The sequence below is a fragment of the Lithobates pipiens genome, unplaced genomic scaffold, assembly GCF_037356315.1.
Source record: "Lithobates pipiens isolate NorthernLeopardFrog02 unplaced genomic scaffold, aLitPip1_a1.2 Scaffold_27, whole genome shotgun sequence".
Classification (NCBI taxonomy): domain Eukaryota; kingdom Metazoa; phylum Chordata; class Amphibia; order Anura; family Ranidae; genus Lithobates; species Lithobates pipiens.
The window spans coordinates 143418864-143434649 of record NW_027507788.1 but is presented as its reverse complement, the minus strand read 5'-3'; the positions used below and the strand labels follow the sequence as shown (position 1 = coordinate 143434649).

General features: G+C 44.3%; 1 protein-coding gene and 1 long non-coding RNA gene across 2 annotated transcripts in view; one reads left to right on the top strand and one right to left on the bottom strand.

Annotated features, from left to right (window-relative positions):
* The window catches only part of MMP23B (matrix metallopeptidase 23B), a 94463-nt gene extending 80584 nt beyond the window's left edge, over positions 1 to 13879 (bottom strand). The window contains exon 1 of the mRNA XM_077457596.1: positions 13386 to 13879. Within this exon, the coding sequence (XP_077313722.1) occupies positions 13386 to 13520 (135 nt within the window). The 5' untranslated portion in view covers positions 13521 to 13879. The remainder of the gene's footprint in view (positions 1 to 13385) is intronic.
* LOC143934195 (uncharacterized) overlaps positions 1 to 15786 on the top strand; it is a 207536-nt gene that overhangs the window by 48267 nt on the left and 143483 nt on the right. The gene's annotated exons all lie outside the window — the stretch shown is intronic.

Sequence of the window (15786 nt, the reverse complement as noted above, 5' to 3'; positions counted from 1 at the left end):
AATCATTCCAGCTGGGAGTCCATATCTCTTTTTCTGGATTTCAGAATGCCCAGAAGATCTAACAGTCTTTTGATGCACTTACTCTTAAAGTCTCTTCCCTGATCAGAATAGATATGCTGAGGCAGGCCATAGTGGACAAAGAACGTTTCCTCAAGAACTTTGGCTACAGTTGAGGCTTGTTCATAGGCGTGTGTACAGGGTGTTCCTGGGCACACCCTAATCACCCTGTGTGGCACAGATTCCCCCTGTTTAAACTCCTGATATTTCACTAAAGCCCCCTACTGGCTCCTAAAAAAAAAATGGTAAAAAAACTAATAAAAAATGTATAGAAAATAATAAAAATACAAACTACTAACACCATCCACTGCCCTGCTGACACCAATTCCTGCCCTACTGACACCGTACACTGCTCTGACTCCGTCAAGTATAAATACACATGCACACACATGTGTTTGAGCTTTGAGGTACACACCTTAATGCAATAGGCCATGCACACCTATAGGCTTGTTGGTCTTTGGTTGAGAACACCTGTACTGGGTAAAGTGGTCAGTTACTACCAGGATATTTCTTTGCATACTTGATTTAGGATCCAGACTCAGGAAATCGATGCATACCAATTCCATTCATCCTTGACTTGACGTCCTTGACCTTGGCTTTGGTTAGTAAAGCCTTTAGTTCAATACACCTTTGCAGCTTAGGCAAGAGTGACCATAGCCCTTGGGGCCCCTTCAGTAGACCACCTGATCTCTCAACTGCAACCATTTCCACTTCCCGTGGAATAATCAAGCTTCTTTCAGAGGATCGTCTGGTAGCAAGTCTGGGTTTTAATTCTTGAGAGCTGTCAGCATTAGATTGCAAAGGATATCTTCTTCTTGGTTGTTATGTGGATCCTTCTTTGACAGCCTGGGTAGGCCTTCACCTCTTATATTAGAAAGGTCACAGTTCTATCACCAGCTGTGGTGACTCAGACGACTTCAGCCCCTGTCACTGACTGGCGCAGTGCTCCACTCCTTCATACAGGGCTCATGCTCTTTCTGGAGTTAGTTGCATGGAGATGTCTGAACCATAAGGCCTTCTGGAGAGAGCATGGGCATCCCTGTTTCCGATTCCAGGGCAATACTTCAGGCACCTTCTGGAGGAAATTGTGTTCAGCTGTAGTGACGTCTGAACAATAAGGCCTTCTGGAGAGGGCATCAGCATGCCTGCTGCTGTCTCAAGGGCAAAAGTTCAGGCTGAATTGGAAACCAGACAGAGCAGCCTACTACCTGTACCTGGTGGCATCTAGTTTGACCATGGTGCGTACATAGGTAAATGGGTTGTTGTCGGTCTTGACCATGAAGTCTGCTCTATACAGGTATTCCTTTTAGCTTTTGTATCACCGCCCACTTTAAGGCCAGAAATTCTAATTTGTGATTTGTTTCAGCAGGGGTCAGACTTCTGCTTACATATACAACTAGTCGTAGATATCCACCATGCTGTTGGTATAGTGCCTTGCCCTAGCATCGACATGTAGTTCATATGGTTTAAGAGGGTCAGCATAGGCTAGCACCAGAGCATTGATTAGACTCCTATTCAGCTAGCAAAATGCCTGCCTGTACTGATCTGTCCACTGGTCTTGAATAGATTCTCAAGGCTTTATGGGTCCTTTACTTGTCTTAATTTGGCTTGGGTGCATCCATGTCTTCCTTCTGATTCCTTAACAACTCATTGAGGTCGGGCTATTTTAGTAAACCCTTTGACGATAGTAGGAGCAGAAACCTAAAAATGACCTTAGTTCATTTTTTTTGTTCAGTCTAATCCAGGAAGTGACATCTTCTTCCTTTTTTGGGTCAGTGGCGACTCCCTCTGTGGAGACAATATGTCCCAGATTGATGACTGTGGGTGGGTAGAATTTACATTTCTCCAACAACAGTTTTAATACTTCTTTTTGAAGCCTCTGCAGTACCTTTTCCAGTAGCTCCTCATGTTCCTCAAGAGTCTTCCCAAAGATGATGATATCCTCAAGATGCACCAGTACCTCAATTGGGCTCATGTGTGCTATGGTATGTTCCATTAGCCATTAAAAGGTTGCAGGAGCTCCTGGCAATCCTTGGGGCATCCTTTTGAATAAAAAACAAAAAAAACAATGGGCAGACAAAGACACTCTTCTCTCCATCTTCTGGGTGCATGGGGATTTGGCAATACTCGCTATTCAGGTCTAACACACCGAACCACTTTCTATCCATGTAGTGGTGTATTGGTCAGAAATAGTATTCCGTATAAACAATATACAGTCTGAGGGATACATTCTTTTTCCTTACCACCACTATGGGGCAGGCATATGGGCTTTTCAACTCTCGGATAATCCCCATCTGCTTCAACTATCTTTCTGAAAGTTTTATTTTCCTAAAGTCCAGTTCTGTGTTGAACACTCTTAGCACTGCTCACGTCATAGTCATGTTTAGTGTTTGTCCCTGTTTTGCCCCAGTAGGGAGAGGACACAAGACTGCTAAGGTATCAAATTTCTCAGTTTTCCTGAATGTGGAAAGACTGAATGTCAGTCGGATTGGGAGGTATCCACCATATGTGAACTTTTTTTCCGATACCCCAAATCTTCCAACTTCTATAGGGGTATGTTTCAGATACTTGTCATAACAATCTTGAAACAGTAATGTCACCTGTGCCCGTGTCCAGCAAAGCCTTGGTTTAGACCCCTACAACTTGAATTGGGACTATAGGCAAGGACCACCAATTGATCACGGAACTTGTTTGGAGTGGGCTATGCAGTCTGGACTTGTGCTCTTTTAGTTTGCTTCTGTTTTTCTTCACTGTTATTTGGCAATCCTGGGGGGAATGATGTGCATTGGCTTCCTGTGTCTGTCTACCTTAAAGCAAAGAGTATGAGTTGAGCAGCTGGTCAAGAGTCACATAGGAGGCTTCCTTTGGTACTTTGGACTCCTGCAGTGGCTTCTTCACTTCTTGAGTTTTAGAGCTTACTGTAATGAATGGGCTCTCAATTGGCTCATTCACTGAGGCCCTTTGAAGTTTTCTCTTCAGCTTCCCAGGGAACAGTTTCTGTAATGCTTTCAGAATTTCAGCAGTTAGGTAAGACACAGTCTCTCTGTTAGGGCATTGTGCCCTGAAATGTCCCGCTTCCTCGCAATGATAACATCTTTTTCCTGGGAGTAACAACATGTCCCCTTGTTTGGTTCCTTACTCTGAAGTTAGACACAGTCTGCTTCATATCTGTCAGAAAATGTTAAATATTTGTATGGGCCTCCATATCATGGTTTGTTGCATTTTTATCTGTGCCTGCGCCACCTGGGTCATCAAATCAAGTGCCACACATTCCATTGTGGCTTTGGGGTTAGATGGTGTCAGCTTCTAACTCCTTTCTTGAATAATCTTCACCATCCCTTAGGTAACTACCCCTTTGAGTCACCTGCATGGAGGCTTTCTCTAAATAGCTTGTTCTGGATTTTTTTGTCTAACAGAGCCTCTTCATCTCTCATTTCCCCCACTAGTTCTGGATAGGTGGGAACAGATCTGGGTCCTTTTCAGAAGAAGCTTTAGCACTGTAGAGGGATTTAGGAGAGCTCCTTGTAAGACTTTGGGGTCAATTCATTAAGAGTTAAACAGCTAATAAAATGTGGTAAAATACCGTAAGTGATCAATTCACTGAGAATTTTGAGTTAAATACCAAATGCAAAAAAAAGACGACGCCCCCCCCCCCCCCAAATCCATACCAGACCCTTATCAGAGCATGCAACCTGACAGGTCAGGAATGAGGGGGCGGGGGACAAGCGAACGGCCCCCCCCCAACCATACCAGAAAGAAGGGTTATCGGAATTAACATTGTACTCCTACCCATTCCCCAAATAGGGTTTCTCTTAAAATCCATAGCAGACCCAAAGGGTGTGGCATGCATGGGGGGGCACACCATTTTTTTAAATCATTTTTAATTGTCTGTTTTTTTGTTTTTTGTTTTTTTTGTTTTTTTTACATTTAGCTGTCAGCAGAAAACCTGCTGACAGCTGATAAGTCATCAGTTGTTAAGGATGCAGTGGACAGCTTCCCGGCCCACTTCTTAGCTACCAGCTTTTTGTCAAAAAGCAGCGAGGTAATCCCCTCGACCCCCCACGCTGTTTTTTTTTTTTTTTTTATAATTTTTTATTAAGTTTTACAATTACAACAATATCACAATAGCCTATATAACATCAGGCCTCTCACAAGACATACTACATAAACAACCTCAGCACTGGGCTTTCAGTATAACTCGAAGGCTGGGCATCAACATGTTCTCAGCGAGTTTTGGTACATAAATATATTAGATGTAATTGTTTACATTTAAAACATATACCAGCTCCACAGATCTATTACAAACCACAGGACAACCAAGTTAAATCAACAGTCAGTATTCAATAGACAAAGCACACCTCCATATAAGTGCAATATACACTTCCCTGACAACTATGCCACATCAGTGTAATTGGACGCTGTAGATGACCTTTATCCAGCCACCCCATACTTTGTCATACTTGGTAGGTATTCCCCTGCTAGTGTATGTGGCTTTATACAAGAGGAGGGGTTTGTTAATAAGTACCTTCCATGCCGAAATAGATGGAAGGGTGGACTTTTTCCAGGACAGTACAATTAACTTCCTAGCATAATAAAACAATAAAGTTAAGAGTGCGGATCACCCTCTTCGGAGCAAGGGCATCCACAAGTCCCAGAAGACACACCTCAACAGTTGGACGTACACAAGGTGTAGTAACCTCCTCTACACATTCAGTGACCCCCTGCCAGAAAATCCGGATAGCCCCACAGTCCCAAAAAATATGTGCAAAGTCTGTGCTGGTTGAAGTGCACCACCAACAGGGCGACTAGGTGGGAAAGGTCTTGGCCAATCTGGCCGGAGTGAGATAAATGTGATGTAGAAATTTATATTGAATAAGAGGATCACTAGTCAACACCAATCTTGAGAAATTTATTTCCCAAATGTCATCTCAGTAGTCCCCATCTAACTGGGGGAACACCACTTCCCAGGCAGCTCTGCAGCATGTTAGGAACTTGCTGACATCCAGAAAGTTGTTTGTAAATAGTGGACAGGCCTTGGTCAAGGGGTCGTCTCTAAGCAAAGACTCCAAATCACCCACTTTAATCTGAAGAATTGTAGTATCAAACTGAGTTTTGTATGCATGCCTAAGCTGCAAGTACCAAAATAAATGAAAATTTGGCAAATTATTTTAATTTTTTTTTCGGCGTCATAATGAAGGAGCCTTCCATTACACACAACATTGCCAACGCTCTTGATACCAAATTTGGTCCAAATGACCAGGTCAGGATAAAAAAAAAAAAAAAAAAAAATGCGATAATTGGGGGTTTTTCCACAATGGAGTGTGAGGGGGAAATCTCCATACAGTCACCTGCTGCGGCCTTACTAGACACTACCCACGCTCTGACAGTTGCAGGCATAGAGATTGTAATGGGATACTTCGGAAGAACCAAATATGGCTGCATCATCTTCTGGAACAGTTAGCTACCTATGGGCAAAGACCAACTGACCTGCCAGAAAGTATTGATGGAAATCAGGAACCGCTAACCCCCCTTGTTTCCACAGTTGTTGCAGCACCTGTAGTTTGATCCTGGGATTGCACCCCTGCCACAGAAAATTTGTGATTAACCGGTCTATGCTCTTCAAGATATATCTTGCAATCCAAACAAGCATATTCCAAAATATATACATGGAGAGCGGCAAAAATGTAATCTTCAACAAATGTACTTTACCAATGAGAGTAAGGGGGAGATTCTGCCAGGCTTGTAACTTGTGGCGTAACTGCAACAGCAAAGGAGTGACATTTAAAGAGATTAAATCAGACACCAAACTAGTGATTTGAAGGCCCAGGTATTTGACTCTGTCTGCCTGTTGCAAGAGGCAATCCACAGGGACCCTAGCAGTTGGAGATGGTGTCCTGAGCGGGAGAATTTGGGATTTATTCCAGTTAAACTTCAGCCCAAAAATACAGTAAAGGAGTCCAGAATAGCTAGAGCCGTTGATAAAGATGAGTCAGAATCTCTTAGAAAAAGGACCATGTCGTCCGTGTAAAGTGCTGTCTTTTCTGTCAGACTGTCCACCTGTATACCCTGTATTCTGTAGAGTCTTCAATGCTGCATTAGACAAAGGGCAGCCTTGTCCCCGCTGTTTTTTGACAAATACTGCATGTGATACCACCAGCAAAACCCTGGTGGTAAATATCACATGCTTTTTTAAATCTCTGGTCCATTTTTTAATTGGACTTAAGAGTTTTTAAAGTGATATTTAGTGGCACATCCCCCCGTATACTCGTTGTTTTTTTTTTTTTATGAATTGGACTTATTTTACAGCATGAGATACTTCATGCAAATGAGTAAAATTATATCCTTATTGCACGCAGTAAACGTTAGTGAATTGACTCCTTAGTCAGACCTTGTCAGCCTCTCGTGGATCTCCCGTGGCTGTTCCCCTCTTCGCTAGTGAGTGTGTTTGAACATTTTTATTGTTTTTCATTTGATATTTGATTTCATTAAAATCTAAATTTTCTCCACTCACACAAACACAGCGCACAATACTTCAATATAGTACAAGGCTACACAGTCCTTTTTCCAGCTGTAAATTCACTTCAGCCGCAGGGCCCATGAGACTCTCACAAAATCTTTTTTAAAGCCTAAGGAATGTCCCTCTCTTCTAGTGCTTGTGAAGCCTGGTCCACCCATGTTTCAAAGTCCTCTTCCTCCGATGGAACTTGAGTTCTCCCTAATGCCGTGTACACACGATCAAACAATCGGGTGGAAAAGTCTGGCAAACTCAAGTCCGCCGGGCAATCCCCCCGTGTGTATCCTCCGGCGGACTTTTTTTACCCGAAAGTACGGCAGACTTAAAAAGTAGTTTTGCACTCCAATCTTCCCGCCGGACTTGCATTTCGGCGTACAATCCGGCCGTGTGTATGCCAGTCTGCCATACTTTTGAAATGAACGGACTTTTCCCGCCCGGGGAAAAGTCTGCTCATTTAGAGCGCGTCTCCAGGTAGGCGGGGCCCGCGAAGGAGACGTCGCTGGCCCCGCCACCTGGTATGGACTTAAAGGGGAACCCCAACGCCGAAAAAATCAGCGTGGGGGTCCCCCCCAGGTCCACATCAGACCCTTGTCCGAGCACGCTACCCGGCCGGCCAGGAAAGGGGGGGACGAGCGAGCGCCCCCCCCTCCTGAGCCATACCAGGCCGTGCCCTCAACATGGGGGGTGCCTTGGGGAAGGGGGGGCGCGCGGCCCCCCCACCCCAAAGGACCTTGTCCCCATGTTGATGAGGACAAGGGCCTCTTCCCGACAACCCTGGCTGTTGGTTGTCGGGGTCTGCGAGCTTATCGGAATCCGGGGGCCCCCAGATACCGGCCCCCCACCCTATGTGAATGAATATGGGGTACAATGTACCCCTACCCATTCACCTGTGAAAAAAAAGTACAAAAAAAAAAACACAACACAGGGTTAAAATAGTTTATTACACAGCTCCAGGGGTCTTCCGTCTTCGGGGGTCTTCTCGCCGGGCTCCTCCGCTATCTTCTGCTAGCTCTTTTACTAGCGGAGGAGCCCGGCTTTCTTCCTCGCCGCCGGCCTACATTGTCCCCATACTCATTCACATAGGGTGGGGGGCCGGTATCCGGGGGCCCCCTTTTTAAAGGGGGCTCACGGTTTCCGATAAGCCCCCCGCCCGCAGACCCCGACAACCAACGGCCAGGGTTGTCGGGAAGAGGCCCTTGTCCTCATCAACATGGGGACAAGGTGCTTTGGGGTGGAGGTGCTGCGTGGCCCCCCTTCCCCAAGGCACCCCCCATGTTGAGTGCACGGCCTGGTACAGCTCAGGAGGGGGGCGCTCGCTCGTCCCCCCTTACCTGGCTGGCCGGGTAGCGTGCTCAGACAAGGGTCTAATGTGGACCTGGGGGGGGAGCGTTGGGCTTCCCCTTTAAGTCCATACCAGGTGGTGGGGCCAGCGACGTCTCCTTTCGTGGGCCCCGCCTACCTGGAGACGCGCTTAAAATGAGCGGACTTTCCTCCGCGTGTGTGGGCGAGTCCGCTGAAAAAGTGCCGTGTGTGGGCAAGTAGCCCGTTCGGAAAGTCCGGCGGACAGTCCAGCGGGAAGTCCGCCAGACTAAGTCCGCCGGATAGTCCGCTACGTGTGTACGCGGCATTAGAATAACTATATTTTTGGATATCCATGATTGATGGGGATAGAACCATTTTTGGCAAAGTTATCCACTAACTTACCTACATCAGTGAGGAAGGAATCCGGTGTCTGTCCTAAAGTAGAAGCAGGAGTGAGGATGTTCATTTTCTCTGCTTTGGGCTCTCAGGATTAGTATCTGACACTTCTAGCTGGATTAAACCGGTTTCGACTTCCTCTGTCAGATGAACACAATCAATAATAGTATATGGGAAAAAGCAGAAGCTGGATCCACCTTCATGTCTAGCACAACCACTCTCTACTCTGGAGTTTGTGTCTTTACCACTTGGTGAATCTGCTCCTTATTCAATTCCCAGCACATCAGGCACTACACACAGTACTCAGGTCGATTATTTTGTTCTTGGCACCTTTCAACAGCTGCAGTGGGGTCCATGTTGACTAATTCTGCCTGGTTATCTAGGTTTCTGGTACTTGGAACAGAGAAATACACAGACAAGCAAGCCCCACATGTAGCGTTACCCCCATAGGAGCCACTGATGAGAATAGATCCTCTGTTCTTTGTCCTATCCTTTTCCAAAAAGCCTCAGCCCATCTAACACACCAAGTTAAGTGTACAAACATACAATATCACAGGAAATCGCTGAAAGTTATACTTAGTACCCAGTAGTAGTGCTATAGCAAAGAAACAGGCAGCACATTTAATATATTGTTACCCAATGTGGCTGGCAACTAGGCAAGCATAAAATGGGTTAGCAACAGTAATAACACAATTTTTCATACAAAGTGATTAACAGTAAGGACTAGGCAAAAGATGACATTTGGCATCCAGATCAGCCTAAATAGTAACAATGCCACCTCAAACCCAGTAGTGAGCAGTAGTAAAGTTGAATCTACTGAATTCTGGAATTATACTGCCAGAGCGCATTTTATGGTGGCGATGCTAGTTCTAGATCAACTGAGCATACACTGTCCAAAAGAAAATGAGGGTGGGTAGGGGCAGGAGGGTCAGGGGAACAAAGGGGACTTGCAAAATTATTATTATGGGAGGGGCAATCCTTTTGAGATGTTCCTCTGCTTGCTATTGTTCGGGCCCTTTAAGAGTGTTGGTGCAGTTAACAACAGTCAAAGTTAACCTGCATGCGGTATAGGTACAGTACAGGTTTGGTATAGTCTCAGCACAGGTGCTGGTAGATCTGTAAATCTGTTAAAGGTTTGGTATAATGCAGTATAGGGTTGGTATAGAGGCAGTCTAGATTTGGAATAAGTGCAGTATAAAGTGTAGTATGGGTACAGTATGGATTGGGTACACTTGGTGTCCTGCTCTTAGTGGCTTAGTCCCTACTAGCAGTATCAACAATAGACAATAGCCCCCCCCTTCTACATTAACCAGTCCCTGGGATACTGTAAAAGGGGGGTTGCCTTCAGTCTCTCGCTGAAGGCCTCCATTAAACAGCAGTGAGAAGCAGAGGGTAAGGGTGCCCCAGTCTCCCTGTAGGAGCAGTGCAGGTACTGTGATGTAGACAGTGCTGTGCTGTCCCCAGGTGTCCTCACTCCCAATCTCAGGCCCAGATTTCAGCTGGTATGGTCTCTCGCTGGAAGGTGAATATTCAAACAGAGGTGTCTTCTCTCTAACTCCCTTGATGAAAAGTGGAAGAATATTCCCAGGCAGTTAAATAACAATCATCTCTCACTCCTCCTACTGCACAGTACCTTTTTAGATCTGTAGTGTAGGGATTCAATTGGCCCCATTATATGGCTGCCATCTCCAACTACAACTCTCAGGATTCTCAGCGCTCAGCATAGAAGTCTATAGGTTTGCTTGGCTTTAGCACTCCCCCTGCTGGCTGGAGGAGAATGGTGCAGCATACCATCAGTATCTCAGTAGAGGGAAGAAGAATAAAAGGGAATGTCTACTTTCCATATTGCTATAGCCCAGCACCTGGCTGCATACACTATATTGCTTTTTTTATCTCAATAGCCACTCCTCATGGGTAGCCTCCTCTAATGGTCTTGCCAAATGAGCAGGCCTTTCACACCCTCCCCGTTTCCTCTGAAACCTCTAGAAGCCAGAAAACGTAAAACCTTTGCTTATGAAAAGTGACGTCCCAAGGGATCAAGGGTAGATGAATACATATTCTTAAGAGTCCTTTCATGACTCAAATCCACTGAATCCAAAATATCAGTGTATTCTACTGTAAATTCAGTGAGCATACAGTTTTAATCCTCTTAAATCTTGAGAATTTACCTACATCCAGAGACTTGGTCAAGCTGACTTCAGGTCCTAGCAGTTGGCCACACCAGGCTTTGCAGGCAGATGAGTAACATGCATAAAATGTGTTAAATGTACAATATTCATACAAGACAATTATTGTTAAAGTAATTGGTTTGGTAACAGGGTCCAGTTAAAGGAGGCATAAATGTGATATCAGTATTTCTCTTTTGAGAGGAAGTCAGCTGTGTGTTGAATAATATAGCTCCCTACCATTCCACCTTTAAACGTCATCTGTTAAAGCCCAGTTGAACTTTCAGTTTAATCAGCTATATAAGTTCAAGGTGCATTAAAACAAAACATGTTCAATGCTTTAGAATTAATTTTATTTACAAAGCAGCCACAGTGTAAGTAGAAAATATTGTCACTTGCCAGCATACTGCAAAAAGAATCCTTGCTCTCTTTCTGGAAGCAGTGGTCTTATTGCAGAGATTCAACATACCTCCTATTCAGTCATACCAATATCTCTGCAATCAGCTCATACTGCCTGCTTTAAAACTCTAGCTCTGACTCTGCAGGGGGCACCTTGCAGAAAGATCTCTACAGAGAGGCCACAGCCACATATAGAGAAAGGGTTCTTTTTTTTTCTGCAGCATGCTGGCAGGACACAGACTTTTCTACTCATGCCGCTGTTGCTCTCTTAAGAAAACTAACCGACTTTGCACACCTTTTCTGATGCACCTGGCATGTATTGAATGAATTTAAACTGAAAGCTCAGTTGGGCTTTAAATTAAAGTGGCTGTAAAAAACAAAAACAAAAAAAAGGAAGCATGATACACAGCATAGTGCTTTTGCTGTGTGGTTTGTTCTTCTCTATGTTCTAAAAAACCTGGTTGATCCTGCCAGCTCCTATGACCCCCCCCCCCCCCCCATCTGTGCTGACCACAGTAATCATGGCTATTGATCCATGATTACCGTGTTCAGGTTACCTGCATCCATCAGCCTGCTGCTATCCTCTATCCCCCTCCCTCCCTGGTTGTCAGCTCGGTAGTCTGTAACATTACTAGTGAGAAATCCTGTAATCCGCTCTGTTACAGGATAATATAAGTGTGCAGTGTGTGTGTTTGTTTAAAATAATTGCGCAAAATATCTTATTTACAGCGCTGCTGGTCATTCACATGATGACTTGACACTCTCCTCCTCGCCTCCTTTCCTCCCAGCTGACGTCAGCAGGGAATCTTGGCCCCTCCCACTGTAGTGCTTGAAGTGGGAAAGGAGAGCTCCAGCAGCCCACGTAAGCGCCAGCGGCACTGTAAATAAGTTATTTTGCGCAATAATTTTAAACGTGCAAACAGCACATTATTTCATCCTGTAACAGAGCGGATTACAGGATTTCTCTGGTAACTTTACAGCCACTTTAAGTTTCAGAAAGTTTCATATTGATACTGAAAATACAAAAATCTCAAACCAGAGAATATTAGGTATATTTTAAAATGATATTTTCCAATCATCTTCATGATTTCAAAAACAAATGATATAAACAATACATCAATGTACTGCCATTTTTTTTTTCTAAAGAGGAGCTCCAGTCATTTTTGTGTTTATTAAAAGTCAGCAGCTACAAAAACTGTAGCTGCTGACTTTTAATAAAGTCAGCAGGATCCAGCAATGTGCTTACTCGAGGCGCCGCTTCTCTTCCTGGAGCTGCAATCTCAACTGTGGGCACCCAGCTTTGACAGCCAGGTGCCCACTGCACATGTGAGTTGCGCTGCTCCTCCTGAATGGTCCAGCAGTCTTCTGGGACCGGTGACTTGTCCCAGAAGACTGCAGGGAGGGAGGGGAGGGGAGAACTTTGCCTAGACAATCTAAGCGGAAGTGGGAGCAGGTACCTGTCACAACTAGGTACCTCCCCCCTCCCCCTTGAGAAAAATGACATACCAATGACAGTACTTATTTATTTATTTCAGGTACTTGTATAGCGCCGCCAATTTATGCAGTGCTTTTACATATACATTGTACATCCACATTAGTCCCAGTACTTAAAGTGGAACTTCCCCTATTGGGTGGAGCTCCGCTTTAAGGTGTCACTTAAGTGCAAAGAGTGCAGTAGCTTATGCTGTCCAATCAAAAGTAATCTTTTGTTAATTTTCCCACTCTGAATTTCTTTCTGATTGCCACAATTTATGCACATGCGCTATTTGCACAGTGTAATTAAACCTGTTGTCACTGCTTGCAGAGAGCTACACCTTTTGTGTACATTGCTGCAGATCTATACTGTGAGCAGATAAAACAGATTTACTAAAAATGGAACATACAGCAATAACTTGATTTGCTTCAAGTTTCTTCAGGAGAACAAATTTGGAGATGTTGCTCCTGAACAGTGTGTGTCAGGAGCACGGCCGTTTGTGGTCTTCACTATGGGAGCATATAATAGGGTGACAATGCAGAAGCACAACTGTGAAACAGCTGTCACTCCACTAGCTGTCTACATGCAATCACTCCAGCATCAGCTGCACATCATTGCTTTGGACCAGCTTCCTGATGGTTATGATATATCATGTCTGAATAGTTTGTGTCAGCAGGCCAACTTGTAGTCTAGGTGTCTCCAAAACTATGGTCCTCCAGTTGTTCAGGAACTACAATCCCCATCATGCCTAGTCATGTCTGTGAATGTCAGAGTTTTACAATACCTCATGGGACACGTAGTTCCGCAAAAGCTGGAGGGCCGTAGTTTGGAGATCCCTACACCCTAGTAACATATGACAGGATGACGATGCAGAAGCACAATGGAGAAACAGTTGTCATCCCATAACCAGAATTTCTTGAACAATGACCTTCATAGCAGGACAATCAGTTATCATTTTAATAATGGCTGTAAATTTAAATATAATCAAAGCAACACTTGAAATTTCATTAAAAAGTAAGACGCATATGATATTTTAGTGACTAGGTTAAGAAAAAGCCAATTTGGGGCTAACTCTTACCTGTGTCTTCCTTTCTGCAATGGTAGAAGCAGTAAAAATGCCAGCAGCTAATACCACGAGTGCAAATGGTCCAAGAATTATCCAAAGGAGTCTTCTCTGTCTATTCCCAGCATCCTCCGCTCTTTGGCAGTCCATACTGTCTGGCTAAGCTCTTCTGCTAGAACCTGACTATGGTGACTCTAATCTCTCTATCAACTGCAGGTTAACAAAAAATACTTTGCATAATTCTCATTTCTAATCTTCTGCTTAAATATCCGTATATGTCATCTAAATTCCTAATCTGCAATGTTATGTCTTCCTTCTATGCGACTGCAGATGGCTCTAGTGTCTAGTGATAATACAGCCCTGTCTGTAGACTGTCTGACTTCAGCTGCACTGCCTCTCCATCACTGCTTTTCTAAGTGGTTCTAACTCTTCTCTTTCTCTCACTTTCGTTAAAAATCCAAGCTGAGCATTGAGGGCTGCCAACTAGTCTTCCAATTGAAGCCAAATGTTCTCATCTTTCACAGGCAAAAAGGGTTTGGTCTGGGACTGTGTAGGGGCGAGTGTGGGGGGATCAGTGTATGCAGTCTACTTGCAGCTGACTGGCTCAGCAACAGGAGGGATAAATCAGAGCTTGACAGCTTGCTGTAAGGAAACCAAAAAAAGCATCATCATTAAAAAAAAAAAAAGAAAAAAGTTAAAAAAACGCAAAAGCTTAATTCTGTGTAATTACAATGTAATCTTTGAAGACAAATGGTGTCGGTAGCATTTTAGTGTGCATGGTGTCAGGAGCTGGAAATCAATATTAAAAAGAAACACCAAGCAACACGTGGAAATCAAACACTAAACTGTAAATGCAGAAAACATTGCAACTGTGCTGCAGTCATGATGTTCACTGAGAGAAGGGGGGAGGATGAAATAGAGAGACAGAGGGAAGAAGAGGGGTGTGAGTGCTGCTGTGTGAACACTGCTGGTGTTCTGACATATAGAGTCCGGCCATCTAAAAGTGTCCGCCCCGTACTGCGCAGGCGCAGCGCTTGCGCAGTATGGAGCAGAAGGAGATTCGGAAAATCTCCAAAGATGAACGGCGCCTGCGCCGTGAGTCGAGGTGCAAGCACCACCATCCAAGTGGATATAGGGCTGCACATATTAGAGGGCCCCTTGCAGGCTCGCTTCGCTCGCTGTGCTCGGTTCTTTTTATTCTAACTCTATGTTCTCTTGGATGGTGGGGCTAGAACCTGGACTCACGGCGCAGGCTCCGTTCATCTTCGGCTGTTTTCGGAATGTGCTTGTCCTATCCGACGGGGGACACAATCCGACAAGACACCGGGCTACTGAGCGCCTTGTGGCTATTCACCCCGACACAGCTCAATGTCTGAGTCTGAGGGGAGCCCGACACAGCCTTGTGCTAGCAGTGCGCTCCACAGACCGGACTCTCCATTTCCAATCGGGAAACCGTGGAGGATTCCTTGCTGCGTCTGGAGCGCTTCAAGAAGATGGAGGTTCATTAGACCCCGCAAAGAGCTAAATCTGCTTGCGCATTAGACCTTGCTCTTTAGGGGGTCCACCAGTTCGAGTAAGGGCCCCCAAACACTGAGTGTGTTTTTGTTTTTTGATTCAAGTATCTCCCTTCCCCTCTTCCTGTCTCATCCTTTTTTTCCTCCTTGGGTGAAGGTGGAAGAATTCTGGACTTTTACTACACCTTTGGAATCACACTGCTAATTTTTTTTCTGTTACAGACTGCATTATTATTTTTATCACTGTTGTTGAAGAGTTTTTCATATAGAATTTCACATGCAGATTTAATTTACGTTTTGTTCACTCAGAATTAGTTTTATTGCACTAGTGTACCTTTTGTGTTTTCTCATTTGTTAAGCAGGATCACTTATGTTATAAGCACAACTTATTTGTATACAATTTTGCACTATAGAGATATTAAAAGTTTTTGTTGCAGATATATATACATTTGAAACTCTAGCACAGTATAACCTTATATATTTTCTCATGATGTTCATTGAATGCAATGCTTTTTAATGGCACTGTAGTCAATTTCACAATGTCATGGTATGTATCCTCCCTCTCATGCCCCATTTTTTATGGGTAAGGCTGCAGTGGGCTCATAGAGTGGCAGCAACCACAAAACACTTGTTCGAAGCCAGCCACACCGATTTCAGGCTGAACAGAACAAACGTAACAGATTTCTCTAGCCATGCTAAACAGCACAGATGGATGAATCTCTTGCTGCAACTTCTGACAGATGGTGTTTGGCCAACAATATCAACCCAGCTCTTTCAATTTTTGAAGAAGGATGTCATGCAGAGAGATCACATTAAATTACTGATTAACCTGTTCAAAATTCCATCAGTATATTGCCAGCTTTACATTTATGCAAGTCAAGTTTTAAAGATGGCCATATATG